The sequence below is a fragment of the Panthera uncia genome, chromosome X (assembly GCF_023721935.1).
Source record: "Panthera uncia isolate 11264 chromosome X, Puncia_PCG_1.0, whole genome shotgun sequence".
Lineage (NCBI taxonomy): Eukaryota > Metazoa > Chordata > Mammalia > Carnivora > Felidae > Panthera > Panthera uncia.
In genome coordinates, this window is record NC_064817.1 from 28,809,481 (window position 1) to 28,833,402 (window position 23,922).

General features: G+C 40.1%; 1 protein-coding gene across 1 annotated transcript in view; it reads right to left on the bottom strand.

The window, feature by feature from the left end:
- Positions 1 to 8,352, bottom strand: part of TMEM47 (transmembrane protein 47) — a 30,681-nt gene extending 22,329 nt beyond the window's left edge. Inside the window, exon 1 of the mRNA XM_049643662.1 lies at positions 8,036 to 8,352. Coding sequence (XP_049499619.1) covers positions 8,036 to 8,261 — 226 coding nt within the window. The 5' untranslated portion in view covers positions 8,262 to 8,352. The remainder of the gene's footprint in view (positions 1 to 8,035) is intronic.
- Positions 8,353 to 23,922: the final 15,570 nt, after the last annotated feature.

The following is a 23,922-nucleotide window of genomic DNA, read 5'->3' on the forward strand; positions in this document are numbered from 1 at the left end:
TTAGTTTGTACATTTATATGAATTTGTTAATTTGTTTGAAGGAAAGTGTTTCATTCATCACTTCACCATCACTACCTGGCACAGCGCTAGCTAACTGGCTAACTGTACCAGGAAAATGCCTACTCCCTGCTATTAAGTCAATGACTATATTTTAACAAAGTTAACTTTGGGTTCGTGTGAGACCTTAAGAAAGAGGAAAGATCATTTCTCTCCTTAAGTCACCTAATGGTGCTAGGAATAGACACCAGGTTGCATTCACAAAGTATTATGGCAACATTTTGATCAACTTTTGGTTTAGGGACCTTAAAACATGAGAGCAATAAAACACCTTTTGATGGAAATTTGAGTTGTTTGTGGGTGTGCCTTTAAACACATTTAAGGATATGTCATGTCGCTCAGGGACCCCAACTTCTGTGTTTAAACATCTTCTTGCTAATAAACATATATTTTGAAAAGAGAATTGATAGGTGACGTGTTGAAACATGCCTCATTAAACTATCATTTAAAATCTCCCAGTTAATAAGCTAGTAGACAAAAATAATCTCCTAGGTTTTTTTTTGTTTGTTTTTGTTTGGTTTTTTATTTTTTTTTTTTTTTTTTGGTGCTCTGGGAGCCATGGAGGCCTCATTTTTATAGGTTTTCTGTTTTGTTTTCTTTTTTAATGGGAGTCTTTGGTGCCAAAAGAACGAAGACTACAACAGAATAGAAAAGTGATGGTGTACTAGTGTCTTAAAATCCCACACAAATATAGAAGCAAAAAAGGGTAAGGAATGGTGTCCTTGTCTAATTTTCAAGGGAGATGATCCAATACTTTGAAAAGACCGGTAAGATTTAGCTGTCAGTGCCTTTCACATATAAGGATGAAATTCTAAGGAAAAATCCATCTCTTTTGATAAGTAAATGTATCTTTTTAAAAATAAGGTCAGAATGCAGTAAAAACTTGATCTAGTGAAATTTATATTCATTTAATCAATTTAAGAAACTTACATGACTGCCTTCCACATATTTTTCAATTGTGATTCAAAGTAGAATTAAACAGATGTTTTAAAGTATTCTATCACAGGGGCGCCTGGGTGGCTCAGTTGGTTGAGCATCTGACCTCAGCTCAGGTCATGATCTCACAGTGGTGAATTCAAGCCCTATGTCAGGCTCTGTGCTGACAGTTCAGAGCCTGGAATCTGCTTCAGATTCTGTGTCTCCCTCTCTCTCTGTCCGCCACCCCCCCCCCCCACCGACTCATGCTCTGTCTCTCTCAAAATAAAAAAAATAATAAAAAATGAAAATAAAGTATCCTATCATGGAGAAATTTAAAGAAAAACAAGTTTTGGGGCGCCTGGGTGGCTCAGTCGGTTAAGCGGCCGACTTCAGCCCAGGTCATGATCTCGCGGTCCGTGAGTTCGAGCCCCGCGTCGGGCTCTGTGCTGACGGCTCAGAGCCTGGAGCCTGCTTCCGATTCTGTGTCTCCCTCTCTCTCTGCCCCTCCCCTGTTCATGCTCTGTCTCTCTCTGTCTCAAAAATAAATAAACGTTAAAAAAAAAATTAAAAAAATAAATAAAGAAAAACAAGTTTTGTTGATTTTTAAGGACTAGTCATGACAACAGTGTAAATTTAATGATAATTAACATCTAAAACTTAACAGACTTATCAACATGAGTCTATTTGAAGACCTTAAATTCTTTGTGAAATCAAATCTTGGATGATAAATAATCTTATAAAAAAGTAGACATCTAGGGGTGTCTGGGTAACTCAGTCGGTTGAGCGACCAACTCTTGATTTCGGCTCAGGTCATGATCTCACAGTTTGTGAGTTATAACCCCGTGTCAAGCTCTGTGCTGACAACTCAGAGCCTGGAGCCTGCTTCGGATTCTGTGTCTTCCTCTCTCTTTGTCCTTCCCCTGCTCACACTCTTGTCTCTCTCTCTCAAAAATAAATAAACATCAAAAAAATTTTTTTAAGAATTTTGAAATATTTTCTACCCCAAATGTGCTATGATTCTGCAATTCAGTATATGGGCAATTATCAGGAAAAGAATTATGTTATTAAAACAAGGGAAAAACAAGCAAACAAAAAACAATGCTGCAACTCCAATACCTTTCTAGCACTACAAAACATGGCTCCTGTCTTAAATTTTAACATTTTAGGGTCCACGTACAAAGCATGTATCTCATCAGACTCATACACAACTTTCTTTAAAAAAACTAGGGGCGCCTGGGTGGCTCAGTCGGTTAAGCGGCCGACTTCGCCTCAGGTCATGATCTCGCGCTCCGTGAGTTCGAGCCCCGCGTCAGGCTCTGTGCTGACAGCTCAGAGCCTGGAGCCTGTTTCAAAATCTGTGTCTCCCTCTCTCTGACCCTTCCCCGTTCATGCTCTGTCTCTCTCTGTCTCAAAAATAAATAAATGTTAAAAAAAAAATTAAAAAAAAAAAACCAACTAAAATCTTATCAACAATATGAAGTAGCAGATTAGGTCCAGATTCTTAATTGGTTTGGGGCTCGGTCATTTGAGACTATAAACCAAAGACTATAAACCACCTAGAGAGGGTAGAAGTTCTCTATTTGTAGACAGAAGGCTAGTCCCCGGGGAATCCAGTCTCCCAGCCATTTCCACCAAGGCTCCAAACCCAGTGAAACCATTTGGAAGAGGATCCTGCAGTTCCAGATGTTCCAGTCCCCAGCCATTCAAGTCACCCTCAGCTATGCCCCCAGATATCCCAGAGCCCAGATAAACCATCCTCATTATGTCCTATCTGAATTCTTGGCCCACAGAAGTCATGAGCATAATAAAATGATTGTTGTTTTATACTACTAACTTTGGGGGTGGTTTGTTTCCCAGCATTAATAACCGGTACTCTTTTGGAAAAAAATCTGTCTCTACCACTGATTGAAAAGTTGGTAAATTTATAAAAACCCAGAAAAAAACCTGTCTTTACCACTGACTGAAAACTTGGTAAACTTATAAAAACACCTGATCTCTTCAATAACATATAGGGATAACATTAGCTACCTTGCAAGTTTACAGTGACACTGGGAATAATTGAGATGTCTGCTGTGTAACGCTACTGACAAAATAGGTAGCTATTAGAAAAGAGTTGTGTGATCATGATCTACCAAGATCAATGTTAAATGCTTGGTAATCCATAGCAAAATTTAAAATCAAAACTAACAGCACACTTCATTATTCAATGCAAAGATAGTTTACCTTTTAAGTAGAGGGGCTCCTCAATTATCCAAAAAAAATCTGCAATATTTGGGTTTGTTTTTCTGAATACATAATAAGGAGGAAACACAACCCTAATGAGCAGGTACTTTTACCTATATAATCTTAATGACAAACCATTTGAGGACATTAAATTGTATGAATTCACATGACTGGTCAAGTGGCCAAGTTCAGGGCAGTTTGAATCCAAAGTTTTATGTATTGTCCACAACACTACTCTGCCCTCTCACAGGATTAAGTTATAATTTAGCATTGTTCACAGACAAGTTTACAGTGGTATTTAGGTGACGTATTCCAGGGAGTTATTTTGAAGCATCTACAATCCTTTTCACTAATATATCTAGTAGTACTGGATGTATCTATGGTCTTGCTAAGTGGTCTTACTATTAACAGAAACTTGAAAGAAATTCCTAAAATATATTTATGACAGCAGGAAAAATCTATTGCTTGAGATATGCCTTTGTTTGTTTTGGTTTTATTGTGAAATGGTTTATGAAAGGCAAGGCTTCTCACACACTCATCAAATCCCTTTGTTGACAAAGACTGATCTAAATGGTTCCCTGGAGATTACAATCATTCTATAAATGTGAGCAAAAGAGGAACTATATCTGCCCACAAATTAAAACGTCCTCTGTAAAAGTCAATCTTGGGAGCTTGAAAATCTTAGGAGACGTTAAAAGAAAATCATCATGAAGATCGTGAAAGAAGTAATACCTGGTTTTCTTCAGTTTATTGAGAAAGTTTTGGTGCTGAGTGCTACTCTTCATATACTTTTCCACCCATCTATCCTGTGCAGGTTAAATAAAACTGCATTTGTTCTACTTAAGTACTTTTTCGGAAAGCCAGAAGAATATCTAACCATCCTGACCTCCAGGCTTGAGGAGCTATTTGTAAACACTCATCAATATCAACTCATACCAAGCAACAAGCTGAACCTTTCCTGGAGTACATCACATTGTGAGGTTTCCCAATAAAATTTTCTTTCCCAATGAACGTATGGATTCAAAATATGCACGGATGATATACAACTGAATTCAGGATCACTATACCTCTGATTTTCTAAGATTTGCAGGTGTTTAGGTAGTTTGGTTTATTGTAAACTACGACCTAAGACGGGTTTTCTTATATTGCCTTTTAAAGTAGAATTTTATACTACAGTTTTAAGAAAATGAGCTACATATATAGCACTCTTAAGAAAACTTCTTGTCAACTAAAAATAATAATATTCACCTGTTATTAGCACACAGTGCACTGCCATTTCAAAACTGCCAGTGACTCATGCTACAAATGTAGCTATTTTTAGGACAGTGCACAATGATGTTAACAATATTCCTTGAAAAAGGCACTATTTGATCAAGTATTTCATGGATGAAAAAGCTGGATAGATTTTGTAGATGGAAAGATGGATAAATGCACTTGTTATATCCTAAAATCACTCTCAGTAAAACGTGTTCATTTGGCCATCTGCATGTCCTTGCTTTTTGCTTAGTCAATAAATCACACAGACATCAAAAAAAGCAATCTGCTTTATATGAAATAGCTATACATATTTATAAATTTTCAAGAAGAAACATAAAACCACCCTAGAGGTTACATAGTATGTGTGATGTGGAGTTTAGGGATCAGCACTCTGCAACCACTTGGATTTGCACTAAGAATTCTTTTGTAATGGCTGTGGCTGTGAAACCCTAACGACTGTATTCTAAAGCAAAGTTATCAAAACTAAATGTGACTAAGCAAAAGCCACAAATATGACTGCCATTTTAAAAAACACAGGATTAAAGATTTATTAAAAGGCTGCCAAAATCAGTAGTGGGGAAAACTATCTTTAGAAATTCTGTGGCCGGCATGTGAGTACTACCTATTCTAAACTTCCTAACAAGCATACTTTATTATTATTTGTTTCCACAGCGAATGACAGTCTATTAGCCTGTCCTCTCACCTGTCCTTTTGCAAAACTTATAGCTTTGGATGAACGCCTGGACTGTCCCCCATACACTGAACTGGAACACCAGAGAAAAGCATTACAGTTGACTGACACCGGATTACTGGTTCCTACTAGAAATGCTGACGCAGCCTTCAACAGACCAGCACACAAAAGGCATGTTTCTGCTTTCGCTTAAAACCATAAAACGGGTATAAGCAGCAAACAATGCATATTTGGTACTAAAATTAAAACGCAGCTTTAAAAATAACGGCTGAGGGGAAAGTTTCCCTAGGAACTGGGCCTAACTAGGACATATTGTCGTCAGTAGAAACATTCCTGAAATTTCCCTTCTGTAAATACAAGCTTGCCTCTTCATAGCAGTTTTAATTCTAATTAAGACAAAGGTTTTTAATTAAGCCCTGAAGATGCTGGTGAAGGGCCTTCGGTAAAACTGTCCTTGGTGGTTCCTCTCGAGGTAATTCATTTCAAGAGACAATGAAGTGGATCTCTTAAAATCTTCAGAGAAGACATTTCCCTCCCTGCTTTCTGCTACTCCACACAGCAAACAGACTAAGCTGCCTGCCCTTTGGAACAGGCAAGAAAATTGCTCCTTTCAATTCAAGCTTCCCTCTTCATTTCAAAACATTTGTGGATAGAACGTTCAAGTTCACAGAACATTTTAAGAAAGCACATTTTGTAAAGTGGGGAGATGGAGCAATTTTCCATATTTTGTTTCCTTTCCTCCTGCACCCCCCACCCACCACCTTGGAGAGGAAAAATGAACTGCTACTACATAAAGAAAGTCAAGAACTTGTTCCAGTTAGCTTCAGACAAAACCATCTCTATGCCTCCCACCTCATTTGCTCACCAACTATACTTTTTCTGGGATGAAAACTATTTTAAGCAAAATAAAACTGAAGCTGATTTTCAGGAACCCAGATAGAAATAAATGCTGTGGTGTGAGTTTCAGCAAGAGGGTAGAATAACGGGAGTGGCGGGGGGGGGGGGGGGGGGGGGGGGGGCGGACAGCAACGGTACCTGCCTCCAATTTCTACCTTGTAGACAGACCTCTTATCAGTACATTGGCATTAAGCTTGGGTCTCCCTATTTCCTTGCCCAGAGAGGAGAAAAAGCTGAGATAAGGGGTATGGAGGCAATTAAGCGAAGATTAGCAAACACTGCATACCGTTCAACAAACTAGAGCTGGCTTCTCCCCATTCCCTGCATTCCTGGCCAAGAGAAAAGCGTACAGGTCTGAAAAGAAAATAGGAGTAGAAGCTGGTTTCTCTAACCTATCTGAAAAGTCTTTATGCAATCAGGGGGCTATTATTTCAGGAGACAGGAGAAAGGGGCAAAAGATTCACGTTGCTAAGGAGACAAGCTGAAGCTGGCATTCCTACATAAATTTCCATTTCTATTGGAGAGGGCAAAGAAAAGATATTCTCTCCAAAGTTTATTTGGATCCCCTGGTTACTGGAGAAAGGCATTTTACCAATTTATTTTATCTTTAGTTGTAAACAACCAACCCTGAAAGAATTAGAAGACCTAAATGTTGACCTCCTGCTGCCAACCAGTCCCCTCCACAGTGAATTAAACAACAAAGACGAAACCCGTCAATGGAAATTTTGAAATCAAAGAAAAAGCCTTTTGTAAACAGAAAATTAAATTTATGGAAGCAACTTAACCAAGTGAACTAATCTTTCTTAAAACAAGAAACCAAAGACAAAAGTAAAACGGATTTGTGTGGCATTTGTGCTATTTCAACTTTCTTGGAACTTGAAACGTTTCCAGGAAAGCTTCATAAATAGTCCCAGAGAAGACAAACTGTCAGGAAGGAATTTAATCGGTTTCTTGGGGGGTGCCTGTGGGTAAGTGGGTAAAATCACGGGCAGGTCCTCTGCCTTTATTACTCTTTCTCAGCACTGACCCCAGCAGCTGAAGAATCAAGATTAGCAAGGAAAAGGGGTTTGCTGCAAGAAATCGGAAGTTGGAAGATTTCTGCTAAGGGCATAACCTGGGCTCAAGGGAAGGCAAGTGGGGGTCAAGGAGAGTAAATTCCCCCTGAGGCTGGGTAACCCCAGTGACTATCCTTTTTTCCACCCTGCACCTCATCCATTTGCAGTTTCCAGTACTAGCTCAATACGCCACAACTTTCCAGGCATCTGTGAGTAAGTAGCTCATGGAGAAGAGAAAGAAAGGTCTGGAGGAGAGAGGAGGTATTCGGAGAGGAAAAGAAGGGCAACTCACAACCAACGACGTGTCACCAAAAAAGGAAAGGAAATTACGCCTGTCTTCCAACTTTCCACATCCCTCAAAAATTTAAGGAAATAAAACCCAAACCGCAACTCCTTGGGGAAAACCCAGACAAAGTGGAGTAGAGCTGGCAGAAACGTGGGCACGAAGAGGTAAACTCGGGCAAATTCCTCCTTGAGAGTGGAGGGAGAATAGAGTGGGGAAGAGCGAGCAGAGAACCCACAGCGTCTCGGTGGAGTTGGGGCGTTTATGCTGGTCTTTTTTTTTTTTTTTTTTTTTAAAGAGAGTGTTGAAGGCGTTGCGTTTTTAACACAGCCACACGGTTCTCGCCTTAAATGATAACAATGACCCCAAATAGCATACGTGTTACTCCAGAGCCCGAGGAATGGCCACGGGAGGACGGAGAGGGCGTGGGACGTCGCATTGGGTCTGGCGGCCCGGACGGAGGAGAGGCGAGGGGTGGCCATCAGGGAGGCGGCTGCAGCCCCAGGGTCCCCGAAGGGGCAGGCTGGAGCGGGGCGGACAAGGGTAGGGGACCCAGAAGGTTGGGGAGGGGCGGAGAGGCGGTGGCCGTCCGGGCAGTGGGGCGCGGGTTGGTGCGGGGCGGGAGGCAGGGGTCGCGGCGCGCCGGGCCCTCACCGCTGCTGAGCGTGGACTCGCAGTGCCAGATGTCCAAGCTGGCGGGTTTCCGGCAGGACTCCCACAGGGACAGGTAGTACTGGTGGTCGGCCGTGACCCAGGCCGGGCTCAGCACGGCCCCCAGGTCCAGACACAGCGCCAGGAAGATGCACACCAGCCCGACCAGCTTCAGCGGGGTCAGCACCGACACGCGCACCTCCTCCATGCCGCTGCCCGCCGAAGCCATGCCCCGGGCGCCGCGGCCGCCCGCCCCGCCGGAGGCGAGGTCGCCAGGCGGGTCCGGAGAGCGGGGAGCCCGACCTCCTCTGGAGGGAAGCAGCGGAGCCGCCGCGCACCGGGAAGGTGGGTCTGCGGGGGCTGCCGGCCCGGGTGGGGGGGTCTTCGGCAGCGGCAGCTACGGCGATTCCGCCGCGGACCTTCGCCGCCAGCCCCGCGCCGCGCTCTGCCGGCGCCCGCTCCGCCCCGGCGCGGTTCGGCTCGCTCCGCCCCGGCCCCGCCCCAGGCTGAGGGAGGCGGTGACGAGCGAGGAGGGGCGGTGAGTCCGCACCCGGGCGGTGTCAAGCTCCGGCTCCAGGCTCCGGGCTCCAGGAGCCAGAGGCTCGCGAGCGCCCCGGCCCTGGGCAGTGCACGAAGCCGGTCCCACTTCTAAGAACCCCCTTGCGTGGCGCGCGCGGAACGAGTTGTCTCCTCCACGGTGTCCGGCACTCGCCGAGCCTGGTGCGAGCCCTTCACCTACGACCGGCTACGCGGGACAATTCCTTGCAGCAGCTTGGTCTCCGGCCCCGCCCCGGGCCGTTCTGGCTCCGGGGTCGCCTCACTTCCCCCCACCCCCCCTACGGTCACGTGGGTTTCCTTTTCTCAGGGAGCCTGGGTGGGTCCTTTTCTGGAAGGCGTCAGCTGTGAATCCATACGTTTCTTGGGCTGTGGCTGTTACAACAAAGAACGGTACTCTGTGTCTCTCTGATGTGAACTTCGTCCTCCCCCCATCCAATTTCTCCTCCCGGGGGATTTGAAGGAAGGAGGAGAAAAGTGACAAAAGACATTTTAGTTTTCTTTTCAAACCCAGGACGAACTCAGTCTTGGACCCAGGAACCCCGCAGTTTTTCCTATTTCCTAACTTTCCCACAGTCCTGCTGCCGCTTCTATTCTCTGGGCTCACGTCCTTTTGCGCCCCCTATGAAGGGCAATTGCTCTGGGAGCGCAGGCGCTAAAACGGGGATGAGAGCTGCAAATTGTGAAGTAAACCTTACTTGCTTTTCTGCTGCTCTGTTGTTTGATTGCGTGTTGACTAAAACCTTTTTTCATTCGGCTTTGCACTGTGCCAAGTTGGATCTGAATCCCTCCCAGGTCATTAACCTGTTCCTGTGCTCCGCAATACCCAGCCCAGGGCCTGACATAGGAAAAGTGGCATATCCTTAGGCAATCAATCTACATATATTTATTGAACACGTACTGTTCGAACTGAGGATTCAAGCCAATAAGACCTAGCCCCTGTTCTTAATGAGATTCACTCACTCGTTTGTTTGTTTTTCTATATGTGAGGAATAAACACCCCTACAAATTGACTTTCCAGTTCTGTAATTGACTAGTTCAGCTTGTGCTTGTGCTTGTGTGTGTTTATTGTATCTCTTTGACTACTTTCCATTTTTCCTATAAAAGAAGCAATTTATTGAATAGACCATTGGGGATGGGGATGTTCCCAGATCTTTCACCATCTGGAAAATTTGGTAGAAACCCAAAATAGTGGTTTACATCTAAACTAAAGAATGAAAGAAATGTCTTCTCTCTTTTACTGAAACACTGTCCTTGGCACTGAGGGATTTCATACTTATCTGTTGCTAACAATTTCTTTCCACATCTTTGTTGTAACCACATCTTTCCATAGGGCTGACTACATTTTGACCAAAGCAACATTTTGAATGTAAGAAACAATCGAGTTAGCATCAAATGATTTGAGAATAAGAATCAGCGCAATGTAAAATAAAAACCCATGTTTTTTTTTTTTACATCTGGAAATTAGAAAACTGGCAACTTTCCCTTACCTCTCATTTATGATATATAGTGCTCTTACAAAAGAATGCCTAGACCCCTCTGAGGTTCCTAACCTCTAACATCCAATAAACTTCTCAGTCTCCCAACCTCCCAAGCAGAAAGAAGCCTACACGCTTTTCTATGAAAATTAATGGAACACTGAAAAATTAAAAACCAGAATAATTAATAGGGATGACCAGTATAGTGATATTTTTCTTTTAGCTGGATTTATGTTCATAGGTTTATAATGTACATTTGAAAATAATACTTAAGAAAATCTCTTGACCATGCCTCAGAGTTATAAAGAAATCTTTTTTCTCCAAGTTCTATCACCTGCCCTTTAATAATTTTTATTTCCAGCCAGCCAATATTTTTCTTTATCTTTGTTTCCTCTAATTAGAGCTCCCTTCCTTCTCCACCTCTACCCTAGCTGCTCCACCTCTCCCCACCCCCAACACACACTCCTGTTGCTTCATTTTTCTGGCTTGTGCTCAATTGCTTACTGAATGAATCTCTTTCTTTGTACTACCTACAAAATTGTTTCTGTACTCCAAAATTAGAAAAATAAGACATTTTTAACCACAAAAACCCAAATTCTCCTAAAATACTCCATTCCTCTGTTAATCATTTTTACAATTTGCACAACATAATACAGATCTACCATCCTTAATTCTTCCTTTTAAAATATGCTTTCGCTCAGTCAGTTAACGGGCATGATCTTGCAGTTTGTGAGTTCCAGCCCCACGTCGGGCTCTGTGCTGACAGCTCAGAGCCTGGAGCCTGCTTCAGATTCTGTGGCTCCCTCTCTCTGTCCCTCCCCTGCTCACGCTCTGACTCTCTCTCTCTCTGAGGAATAAATAAACATTAAAAAATAAATAAAATAAAATATGAAAAGCTCTCAAGACAAAGTATTTTCTTGTTGTTGTTCTCATAAGTTTGTAGCATACTCATTTGGTGTAAAAAAACAGTTCCAGACTAATGTGAGGCTATTTATGGTTTTGGTTTATCCACATCTAGCATGAATAAATATGCAGCCATAGACCCTGTTGGGTATTGTCTAAATTTACAATATATGCACCATACCATCCTTTAAAGATCTGAAAAAGTCTGAATTCCTCAACACAGCTAGCCCCAAAAGTTTTATATAAAGGATGGTGGACTTACATTTACCCTAAAGATGGAAAAACTAGTGTGGAGGATTCCAACAATTAGTAAACACTGAATGAAAACTACAAAAAAAAAAAAAAATAGGTAGGGGTGCCTGGGTGGCTCAGTTGGTTAAGGTCTGAATCTTGATATTGGCTCAGGTCATGATCTCACGGTTCATGGGTTTGTGACCCACATGGGGCTCCATGCTGACAATTGACAGCACACAGCATGCTTAGAGTTCTCTTTCCTCTCTTTCTGCTCCTCTCCTGCATTCTCTCTCTCTCTCTCCTTCAAAATAAATAAACTTTAAAAAATTTTAAACTTATAAAAAATAGTTAATTAACTGGAAGTGGGCTGGGAAGTGTGTATGGGGGGCAGAAAGGGAGGTAGAAATGAAGATTGAAATAGACTTCTATCTGAGAAATGATGTGAGTCAACCTTGAACTGTGAAGAAAGAGTTCCTAGCTTAAAAGAATGGACTTGGAATCTCTTAGAAGCAATGCCTTTGTTGGCCTTGTACTAGATAGTGCCACATAAAGGCCAGAGGCCTCCTCTTTTAGGACACCTGTCACTGTGGTCCCCCTCTCCCTAGATCTCAGGCAGGGCAAAGGCTAGAGGCTCTAACTCCATCCCATGGTATAGGAGCTCCATGAAAATTGGTGCCACAGAACTCTGATATGTGACTCTGTGTGAGTTGTATAGCCAAAGAAACACAGGGAGGAGTCATTCTCTATACCCTGAAGTAAAAGAAAAGATAAGTCCCATGCTTGAATCAGGCCAGAAAAATGGGGCAGCAATGTGAAGGTAAAGTCTGATGGAAGAGATTGGGAAGTTCATCAGAAAAGTAGAAAAGAGTCATGGTGGGAGTAGAGTAGAGAGTATGGAAGAGATGGGGAAGAAGAGCACATTCTAGACTTTGAACATATATTAGACTTTGAACATGAGTAAATGTCATGTCTGCTCACAGTCTATCAGCAAAGGTACCATCTCTGCATTTGCTTAGCATGTGAAATGTACTGCTATTGATGTACAGCTACTAATGTTCTTTCAGCCCTGGGATGGCATCCAGATGCATACCGGTTAAACCTGTCTGCTCTAAGACACAGGAAGAGATAGAAAGCAGAGGAAAAGGGGTGCCTGGGTGGCTCAGTTAAACATCCAGACTTCAGTTCAGGTCATGACCTCATGATTTGTGGGTTTGAGCCTAGTAGGGCTCTGCCCTGACAGTGCGGAACTTGCTTGGGATTCTCTCTCTCTCTTTCTCTCTCTCTCTCTCTCTCTCTCAAAATAAATAAATAAATAAACTTAAAAAAAAGAAAAGGGAAAATTATGAAGCAATCATTAAAAGATTAGAAATATGCACCAACTGTTTTTCCAATGTCACACATAATAATGTTGGCAAAATATTCTAAAAATCAGAAACAAAGGATACTAGTGGTTTATTCTATTTACTATAATTCCATTCTCGACTTCCGTGCTAGAAGGGTTCTGATGTGAGTGAAACCATGATATAATGAGGCCTGCCTCCTATTTATGATAATTAATAAGGTAAAAGAGAGTCCCAGGTCATGGCATATTCAGTATTACATTATTGAGATTTCTTGTTGCATTGTGGCAACGTTCTTGGTTTAGAGTTATCACAAAAAACTGTGACTAATAATTGCTCTTTCTGCTTTTATGAAAAAAGGAACATTGATGAAAATAAAGAATTCCACATCCAAACAAACTAAATTCTATCATTTGCTAATGTCTTTCCTGATTTAAAAATGTATGATATTGTTGAATCAGTTAGATTTAAGTCAATAATAGAATATTCACCATTCACATTATGTGTTGACGTTTTGATTTCAAGTTAATTGTTGTTTCATAATAGTACCTATGACCATAATAATTTACTCACCCGCAAATAAAGGAAATAAATCTTGGAAGTAAAAACACAACAGGCAACTGGAATTGAAGGATGATTAGTTTTAAAATAAATGTTTGTTGTAATGAGAGAAGCATGAATCAGATGCCCAGGAGGTAGGAATACGCGGAAAGTTACAATATTCCCAGTGGGACTAATTCTAAATGCCTTTTCCATCTTTTTCAAGAGTCTATTTCCTTAATAGTAATCACTTATAGGCACAAAACTTCCTCCACATTTATATTTTATTTGTATTCACTTATAGCTTTGTGGATAAATGAGCAGGTATAAGCATTTCAAGCCCCTCATGACTGCATTTTTATATTTTTTGTTTCTTCCATTGTTTCCACAAGTTGAAGCTTTTGCTTTCCCTGAAGCAAGTACATGCCTACCAACATATTCTCATCCTGGTGGAATTTCACTTATCCTTGGCCACCACCAGCATGATACATCATTTCTACATCTGTCCTGGTGTGCCACATGCTTGAGGACTAAATTGAAAATGGAACCCTGGAAGCCTCAGAAGTAGGGAATACTGTGGTAGGATGATCAAGTTTAGCTTGTGCTTGGTGGAACTTCAAGGGAATGAGTGTTGAAATATGATTTAGGTGTTAGCTTAAACACAAGCCAAGCGAAGTTAGAGTAGAGAAGAAATCATTATCATCAGGAATCACCCTGGGAAATTGCTCACCCTTTCCGTTGCTCTCTTTGGAGCTTGTTAGCTAAGCTTCCTCTGTAACTTTAGATTTTAGTCTAAAGCCATCTTGGCATATTTCTTGGTGAGTTTTCATGGACACCTTTTACCCTTGGACATTTGAATGAAGACACTTGAGACTAGATGGAAAAATTCTAAGAAATGCCTACTTAGGAACCCCCCATCTTCCTAAATTGCACTGCAACAGTGTCAGTTTTTCATCTCAAATGATGATTTGCACTGTTGTATGATTTCTCATGTGTTTATTTTTTATAGTATAAACAATATCAAAATTGTTATTGCTGGGAGCCCTTCCAAAGTGTTCTCCTGATAGAGACTACATCTACACTGTAAGAAAGTTCTTTTTCATTAGAAAGTGTGGATCCCTCCTCCTCTCTGTGGCCTGAAGGACTCACATTCGCAACTGGGGGAAAAAAATGGACCCCAGATTCATAAATCTCAAGTACAGTGTTGCTCAAAGTGAATTGAAGGTAAGTCTGAAATTTAAAAAAAAAAAAAAGATTAGGTAGAAAGAGTACCTGGGGCAATTTATACTCATACTTCCAAGGAGAAGAATGCAGCTAAGCTATTTCTCTCTGGAATTTCCAAAAGGTGGTCTTAAATGTCAGCAATACGAGGGGATTGAGGCTGGTAGAAAACAGATCCTCTTAGAAATTATATTTCACTGTAGCTCTCACCTCTAGATTTCACCTTTTAAAATGTGTCTCTGAAATGACTGAGTAGTACTGCATGATTCGTCAGCAGTCTGTCAAAATTCAAAATGTCAGCTCATTCAGGTTCAAACAAATATGGGTGGAAATATCAGAACAATATGAAGATCATTGCTTTTTGTCATTCTGTGCTTCATTTTTTTTCAACTTTTCCTTAGCCTACCTGTTTCACTCCCGCCCCCCACATACACACACATACACTCCTTTTAAACGTTTTAGTCTTTAGTAAACAAGAATGGGAATTGCTTTTGATTTACCCAGGCCAAGGTTAAGATACTCACTCGGGAACCTAGTGACTCTATGGATTTGGGCATGCCATTTACTTCAACTACCTCTTTTATTTTTTTTTTTTAATTTTTTTTAACGTTTATTTATTTTTGAGACAGAGAGAGACAGAGCATGGACAGGGGAGGGGCAGAGAGAGAGGGAGACACAGAATCTGAAACAGGCTCCAGGCTCTGAGCTGTCAGCACAGAGCCCGACACGGGGCTCGAACTCACGGACCGCGAGATCGTGACCTCAGCCGAAGTCGGACGCTTAACCAACCAAGCCACCCAGACGCCCCTTCAACTACCTCTTTTATAAAATGGGGTGATACCTACATCATTGAGTTGTAATAATTAATGAGGTAATTTATATAACATACAATGTCTGCCATATGGTAAGCACTAATCATAATTATTATATTATTATAATCCAGATGTCAGCTAGGGCCTTCTGGTCCCTGGGAGATTTAGATAAACTTTGTTTGAATCTCCATTTTATGATCTTTTAGAGCCCCAAATCCTCTCCTAATTCCTTGCTTCTGTTCTCTGTATCTAGTTCTGCATCTAGTCAAAAGCACGATTCTACCCCCTAACCAAGCTCAGTGCAAGTGTCAACTTATTAACCAATTTCCAGGAAAAAGACAACAAATAGTACCACTGTATATAGTTTTGAGTTATTAAACTGTGGACTCCCTGAGAAGTCACAAGTAAGTGGTGCTCCACTATGAAGAGTAAAGCCTTCCACGTCTCGCTTGCCTCATCAGCTCCGCATCTGTCCCACATATCTGTCGGTCCCGTCCCTTACTCTTCTCCCTATATGCTCATTCACTATAGTCCGTCCCTAGTGCCTTCCATCCTTGCTATTCCAAGTGTGAGCCAAGGACGCCAGCAGTACTAGAAACGCACAGCTCGGGCCTCTCCCCAGACCTAAATCAGAATCTGTACTTTAACGGCATCTGTAGTGATTGTGTACAAATTACAGTTCGAGAAACATCTTATCTATATCATCTCAGTCCTCTTAGGGCTCAACTTCTATTACAAGTAGCGGTACCAAAGCAGCTGGTAAGCAAATAAAAATGCACTGCTTTATGCCCTACCCTCCAACACGTTGCTGCCCAGGAGATGGTGTTTCTTTCATGGGGACTTCTCAGCAGGCTCTAATTGTCACTGAGTTTTGTGCCACTGGCAATGATTAGTCAGTGTTGTCGACATTAACTGGCATCAGTGTATTCTAGACTCACTGGTTCTAAACCATGTTGTCTCACTTCTGAAAGCTGTAATTCTCAGTTCAGTCCCAAGATTCTTATCATGTGATAATTGACTGATGAAGATAAATGTTGATCCCTCTTCAAGTACACCTTAAAAAACAAGTTGAAAGATTGAGGAACACTGAGAGTGACCCCTGGCTTCTTGTGAATTCACTCTAAGATATTTATGCAGCTGCACAATATGTAAATAAACTCCTAGGAATCTAGAAGTAAAAGGCAAAAGTTCAATTATCCAAGTCATCTGAAAGTACATCAACGAACAAAGTACAAAAGGGCAGCTAATCCCCACTGATAAAGACAATCACATACAGATAGTCACAGGCCTGGAAATGATATCTGTAGGTAAAGTAAGAGGATGAAGCTGCATTGTTGTGGTTTTAAACTCTGGTCACTTTGACATTTGCTCTCCAAGTCCTTTTAAATTCCTTTTCTTTAGCCAACCCAGTTATTAGATTTTATATAGCCTTCTTAATTGACAAATCGACAAACAAGAAAATGGTGTGCAAGTGAACAGTGTTGAGCACAGAAACTGCCTGTAGAAGCAAAATTAAGCTAAAGATGGCATTTGAGGAACTTGACCCAGGGACATGATGTAGAGAGAGAGTGGATACAGGATTTTCAGTTTGGTTGAAAGAACTAATGTGTCAGGCAAGTAAAATTTACTTAAGAAATTATAGAAGCTCAGTTACATATGGATAGTTGGAGGTTTAAGAGAAAAAAAACCCCGCAAACAAATGAAATTTATTGATTACTAGAGTTGCCAATTAAGACTGAAGGACAGGCTGGTAACCCTCGTAGGGACCCATGTTTCATAGCTGGCGTAGACTCAGGGTGATTGACACCACCATTCCATGTTTTGACACCATTGCCCGCCAGTGAACTAAGTGAAGCTGTGATTTCTGATAACCCTTTATTATTATTTCTGGACAAGGTATCACCAATTTTGGTAAAGCAGATTCCTAAGCACATTCAAAGAAGCACGTTTCCAATATATTCCGTTCCTCAATATCTATTGCAAGTTTTCTCAAAATGTTTTGAATCTTTTTACCAATTCGCTATCACTTTCATTTCAATCTCTGGACACATCTTTGGTCATACATTTTAATACTTTGTGTGCGCCCAGGAGGGAGAGTACATATTTTGTGTCTGTTGTACGTGCTTTGGTGTTTCGATTTTTTTAACATGTTTTTCATTGACTGAATTGATGTGTGCATTTCTCTCTTAGAGAAACAAGGTTCCTTTCAGGAGAAAAACCAAATCTGGTTTTCATTCTTTGCTCGAGTTTCTGAGTGCAGAATTAAGTAATATAAGAAAAAATAAATATATTAAAGTTGTGCTTTGGAGTCAGCAAAACTAAAATGGAAATTATTTTAAAAGATTTGGTTTTAATTATTGATAGACCTGCTTCAAAATACTTTCAGTTATTCCATGCTTCTTAATTTCTTTTCATTTAGCATATCCTTTTGTATTCATGGTGTTGTCCTAATGATTTTCAAATTTTACTTTCATTCTCTAAGTCCAATGAAATAAAAAGAAAAAGAGAGAAATAAAAACAATCAAAAGATATTTCTTGGGGCATCTGGGTGGCTCAGTCAGTTAACATTCCAACTTCAGCTCAGGTCATGAGCTCACAGTTCGTGGGTTCAAGCCCTGCATTGGGCTCTGTGCTGATGGCTCAAAGCCTGGAGCCTGCTTCGGATTCTGTGTCTCCCTCTCTGTCTGCCCCTCCCTTGCTCATACTCTGTCTCTTTCTCTCTCAAAAATAAACATTAAAAAAAAAGACATTTCTAAAGTATGCTTGCATGACTTGCTTTTTCCCATTTTAAAAATATTACTCCTCTTTATTCCTTTTTCTGCTGTTGTCATATTTAGTCTCTCACATGATCCACTTTCTGACTTTTTTTTAGAATAAGCAAGCAGTGAATCACATTGTCTGAAAACATACACACACGCACACACAGCATGCACAGCCCATACTGTATTATTTGTATGACATCCAATCCTCGTTAATATCCTTGTCTCTCCCCAGGAAATACGTAGAACCATCTTTCCCTGAAGTATAGTCAAATTTCACTTGGATATGAGCAATTTCACCAAACTGAAAACTCTGCATATTTGGGGATAATGTTCCTACTGCTGTTTTATGAATGTGGGGCTGTTTTTGCCATTACCAAGCCAAAATCATGCTATCCAACAAGTCATCAAAACCAAATTTAGGACACAAGGTCTGACCAACTAACTGTTTTAAAGGAACGACTAAGCAAAACATTAAAAATCAGGGGTGTCCTGCAAAACCCAAACTTGGGATTGCTGAATCTGTAGTGCAAAACATTTGTTCTGTCCTTGATCTCTGTTCTCGGTCAGACTTTATTGTTTAAGCCAAGCATTTGAGTGGTTTTCTCACCACTTCATTTTTCCTTCACTCTTCCAAATGGTTTTCCAACCATGCCCAAGCTTCTCATCCTATCAGCTAATGCTGTAGTGTTTAGTCTTGTAAGGTGCTTCTTGCGTTCCTATCATCCCTTCTGGGAGCTATCAGAAGTGTAAAATAGTAGATCGCGTGCATAAATGATAATAATTATGGTGGCAATCATTAATTGTGCTTTAAACCAAAAGATATCAGAAGTTGAGAAATTAGTCTAGATTGAGTTCAAATTGAGTATACTCTGAATAATTTATTTGACAATGACTCCTTGAGAAGAAAAAGTATGGAAACGCATTATATAGGGGAAAAATGTGAAGCCTCTTTGGAAACAGCCAAGATATGAGGATATTGAAGAGTGAGGAGTTGGAAATGATTCCACCATGTATGGGTAACAGGTCTGTTTGACAAAACCTGATTCAAAAGGCAATTTACAGAAAGAATGGTGGTTGCCAGGGGCTAGGGGGAAGGGAGGAATAGGGAGTTATTGTTTAATGGGTTTGGAGTGTCAGTTTTACAAAATGAAAAGAGTTTTGGAGATCAATAGTAGTGACAGTAAGCACAATATTATGAATGCATTTAATTCCACTGAACTGTACACTTAAAAATGGTATATGTATTTCACAATAAAAAATTGGAAGAAAAAAGCAACTTAATTTTTTTCTTCCTCCAAGGTCTCTTTAAACATTTTTAGTGTGGCGTAATCTTCCTCTACTCATTGAGATCTCCTACAGAGCTCATGGGTGTCTGGTCTCTCAGGTAAAAAGGAGTCCCTTGGTCACATTAGGTGGCAAATACGATCTTGGTTCAGCAGTTATAATGTCCAACCTCAATATAATAACCCAAACTCCAAACTTTAGTTAGCACTAAAACCTCTTTGCAGCTCAGGCTTAATTCAGGTTAGATACGTAAGGCTACTCTTCTTTGTTTTTCTCTAAGGAATGCTGCTTCTATTACAGGTCTATTTTTATGCCGTTGATCAGGTTGAGGGGTTTAAGAGATAGGGAATGGGTCTTACTTTATATTCTTTGTAAATTCAGGAATTGGAAGAGGGAGTCTCTGTCACCCACACTCTGGCATCCCAATATCTGTTCTGTTTGGTACCTTATTTAAATATGAGGCAAATTCCATTATAAGACCCTGTCACAATGTACTGTCATGTTTGGCCAGAAGGTTGGGAAAGAGAAAGGATACTGTGGCTATCATTCAGATGGCTGGTCCAGGACAGTCAGAGATTTAAATGTTGTGACACGTGTACTAATGGCCCAGTGTGTAAGAGATCTAAGTCTCTCCAAATCAGATTTCATTGCACATCATTTTGTTAATATTACTATTAGCTAGGATTTATTGAGTGCCTACCAACTGCTAGCATTTTTGAAGTGTTTTGCACATGCTTTTTTACTTACTAAGTGAATACGACCACACAAAGAGATAGGTGCCAGCATGGCTTTTCAGGTGAGTTGACCGAATTGCACAAAGTTTGAGTCACCTACCTAAGGCCACACAATTAAGTAGTAAAGCTGATATTTCTATTTTATGGCATCTGAAATTGATAGAACATCAAGATTGCTTCATTATTCCCAACTAATGTTTTCATTTTGTTTTGTTTTTGTTTTTGTTTTTGTTTTTTACAAAGAGGCCTAAAGCTATGTTATGCCCAGGGAACTAGAATTGAAAAGCACTACTGATTGCCTTCTGTTTTATTCCTGCTAGTAGAATTCAGTTCAGAACTGACCCTCCCTTCGCCCCTTTCCTTCCCCTGGCATTACTAACTGCCTTTCTTTCCACCTTGAGACTTAGTCTTTCAGACTAAGCAGTATTTATAAAAAACACCCACCTAGCTCACTTTGTGTAAAGCATTATCTGAATACAAATACAAACCAAAAATTTGTGAGACTACTATATTAACCAAAGATGAATGAAAGCATCTTAAATGAAAGATAATAAATGGAGGGAAACCTGTGTCTCCTAGTTCAGATATTTTTTATGGTGTCATACTTTATATATCATTTAACATATCATGATCTCATGTAAGAAATCTGTTTCTGCTAAACCAACAAATCAAATTAACTAACACTCTCTACTATCTTTGTAAAGCAAGCCAACTGATGCCCAAGGCATACTCAAGACTCAGGGCAAGTGGGCTACTCTATTGTAGTCCTACTCACCATGGAGATGAAAGTTTACCAAGAACTATTTGTGCTTATTATGAGACCAGTTTATAGTGCTTGTGCATGTTGTGGTAATTGTTGAATTAACTGTAGAAGAAGCAATGATAAAAATGGAAAATAATCAGACAAAAATCTAGATGCAGTCCAAATCCAGAATGACTCTAAGTTCTAAGGTCCCTTCATACTTAAAAAAACAAAACAAAACAAAACAAAACAAAACAAAACAAAACACACCCAAACAACAAGATAGTTATTTCTTCATGAAAGATATTAAGAGAGGTTCATCAGTGCATTCTTACTCAAAGGAAATATCTTGGGCCTATATCACAAAATTGGTAAGTAGGTGCTCAGTCTTTGAGGAGGTCCCATTTTACTTTGAAGAACAAGGACTGAGACTGTGAATGTGACATTAAGAACTACCACCACCCCAGACACGCACACGCAGTGGTAAAGTTGGATCCCTAGACCAGAGTATCCCTGTGTCCCATTAAGGATCCAAACCACCAAGAGCTTCATTTCAGCAGCGGACGAGCCACCATCAGAGAACTAGAGTCCAGCTGTGACTCCACAGGGCAACAATACAATGATGGTAGAACCAGATTCTGTGGTTCTCTCTATGGATAGATTTGGGGAGAATAACAGATTCTTTGGACCAAGTAAATTCCTTTTTTCTTGGTTAATGCTAGCTAAAGCCCTGAAAAGGGAGAAGCTGGACATACTGCTAATAAGGACATGTGAAATTTTAAGCAATTTGAAAAATAAAAGAGAGATGACCTTGTTTACATCCCAACCTGTTGAAAAAGGTCATAAACATTAAGTTCCATCTTAGGAAATGTTGTTAGATTGAATATAAAATGATCTAGTTACCTTTCCAAGACAAGAAATAAATTGAATTACTATTCATTTATTTGCAAGTGTAAAAAACTACACATTTAGAGAAACTATGACTTGTATAAAAAGGCATTATAATATCTGTATTTAATTTAAGGTTATTTTCTCGCTTTTGATTCATCCAACAATTTCACTTACAGGTACATGTGCCGGAAAAATTCTTTGCAGTTTTTGATATTAACTTTACTGTTTTGATGTTGCAATGGAACCAGTATCTGCACTCCGCTCCATCCAGGTTAGTTGCTTTTTGCATCACAGAAATCGTGTGAATTTGCCATTAAAAGAAGCAAGCCAAAGCTGGTAGATGGACCCTTTCCTCACTCATGAGAGAGCAGGGCAGATTTTGGCTATGGACCAGAGCATTACTTGTTCCTGGGTAGTGCAGCAAGTACAGATAATGAAAGAATGTAAGAAGCTGTAGCCTGAGGCGAAGCTACAAGAAACCACGTAAACAGATTTTCAACCCTACGGTGCCAGACCAAGAAGTAAAATTTAGGAATATGGCAGCCAGATGGAACCTGAGGGAATGACAGGACATGTAGGAGCTTGCAAACACTGAAAAATTCTCTGAGAAGAAGCATTATCTGCCACACATCTTTAGAAGACATCCAGGGTCTTACACTGTTTATAACAGGGAGCATTCACAAGTTTTCACGTGGCCTGAAGCGCAGTGGGGAATTTATCAGCTAAAGACATATTTTTCAGTTATCACTGGGTTTGTGTACACTTTTTCTAACTTGTTGAAAACACCACCGGACATGCACGAGGTGAGGATGGGTATTATAGTGTCATGTAATTAGGTCCTTAGAGGAGGTTATGTCCTAATCACCATAAATATTGTAAATAAGTTCCTCTACTCTAGGGAAACAAGTCTATGGAAGCATCTGACAGATTCTGCCTCTGAGCAAATTGTCAACCCTGATGCCATTTTTCTTCACAATCATGTTTTTTTCACGTCCAACTATTATTTTTATTATACTAACAAGCCAATAATGAGTACATTAGAATATGGCAGTATGTGTCAATAAGACACTGCAGACGATACCATGTACAGAATACTTTTAATCACTTCTTGTGACTTAGAATGTGCAGAGAGGAAGAGAAACATAACGTTAATTTATTTTAAGGGTAATTATTGGAAATAGAACGATAAGTGGTAAAAAGATGTATTTGTATTTCAGGTCCTAATATAACAACAATTTTTAAGAAATGCCTCTGTAAATATTTGTATTTAGCCAAATACTATGAGAACTTTGAAATTTTTCATTCATTATTCAGTTTTACATATAACTCTGTTTATTTTAATTTTTAACTGAAGTATAATTGACATAATGTTATATTAGTTTCAGGTGTACAACAGAGTGACTTGGCAATTATATACGTTACTCATTGCTCACCACGGTAAGTGTAGCCACCATCTGTCCCTATACAACATTATTACAATATAATTGACTATATTCCCTATGCTGTACTTTTCATCTCTTTGCCTTATTTATTTTATAACTGTAAGTTTGTACCTATGATCAGATTTTTTATTATGCATATATACAAAAGGGAGGCATATCAGTTTAACCACTAACATTTAAATGAGTGGTCATGTATCAATACCTAATTTAAAACAGATTATTAACACCTGAGAGTCCCCTGTATGTTCCTCCTTGATCTCCCTTTCCTTTCTTCAATCTAGGTGTACTCACAGTCCAAAAAATTTATATTATTTTCTCTTACTCTTATTTTATATTTTTACCACATAATGTAGTATTTAGGTTTATCTGTTTTAATGTGATATGAATAAAATCTTACAGCATGGCTGAATTTCTTTTCTGAATTTCACAAATGCTGATGCATGTGGTTGCTGGGTTTTTTTTCCATTGTTTCTGCTGTATAATATTCCAGTGCTCATTCATACAATGAAAGAATATTTGTTGATTCTCCTGTGGAAGCCCATAACAACTGATTCCATTTTTGCCTCTAAGAGCAATGCTGTTCAGAACATTCTGGTAAACATTGCTTAGTGCATATATGCAAGTATTATGCACTAATGAGTGAAATTGTGGGTTATCAAGTATGCTCTTGTTTACTTTTCTTGGACAATACCTAACTGTTTTCCAGTTTGAATTTCCAGCAGCAGTACATGAATGTTGGAGGAGATCATCTGGGGACATGACCATAGGTTGACTTGTGATCTGGATTAGGGCAGAGACTCCTCATCTTCCCTTTCCCTGCTTTTGGAATGTATATTCCGCCCACCATTCCCACACTACGAGCTGTTCTAAGGATGTAGCCTTGAGAGAGTAAGGTGTTGTTAAGAACTTCTGGATGGTATATATGACCAAACCCTGTTAAACCCTATGTGTA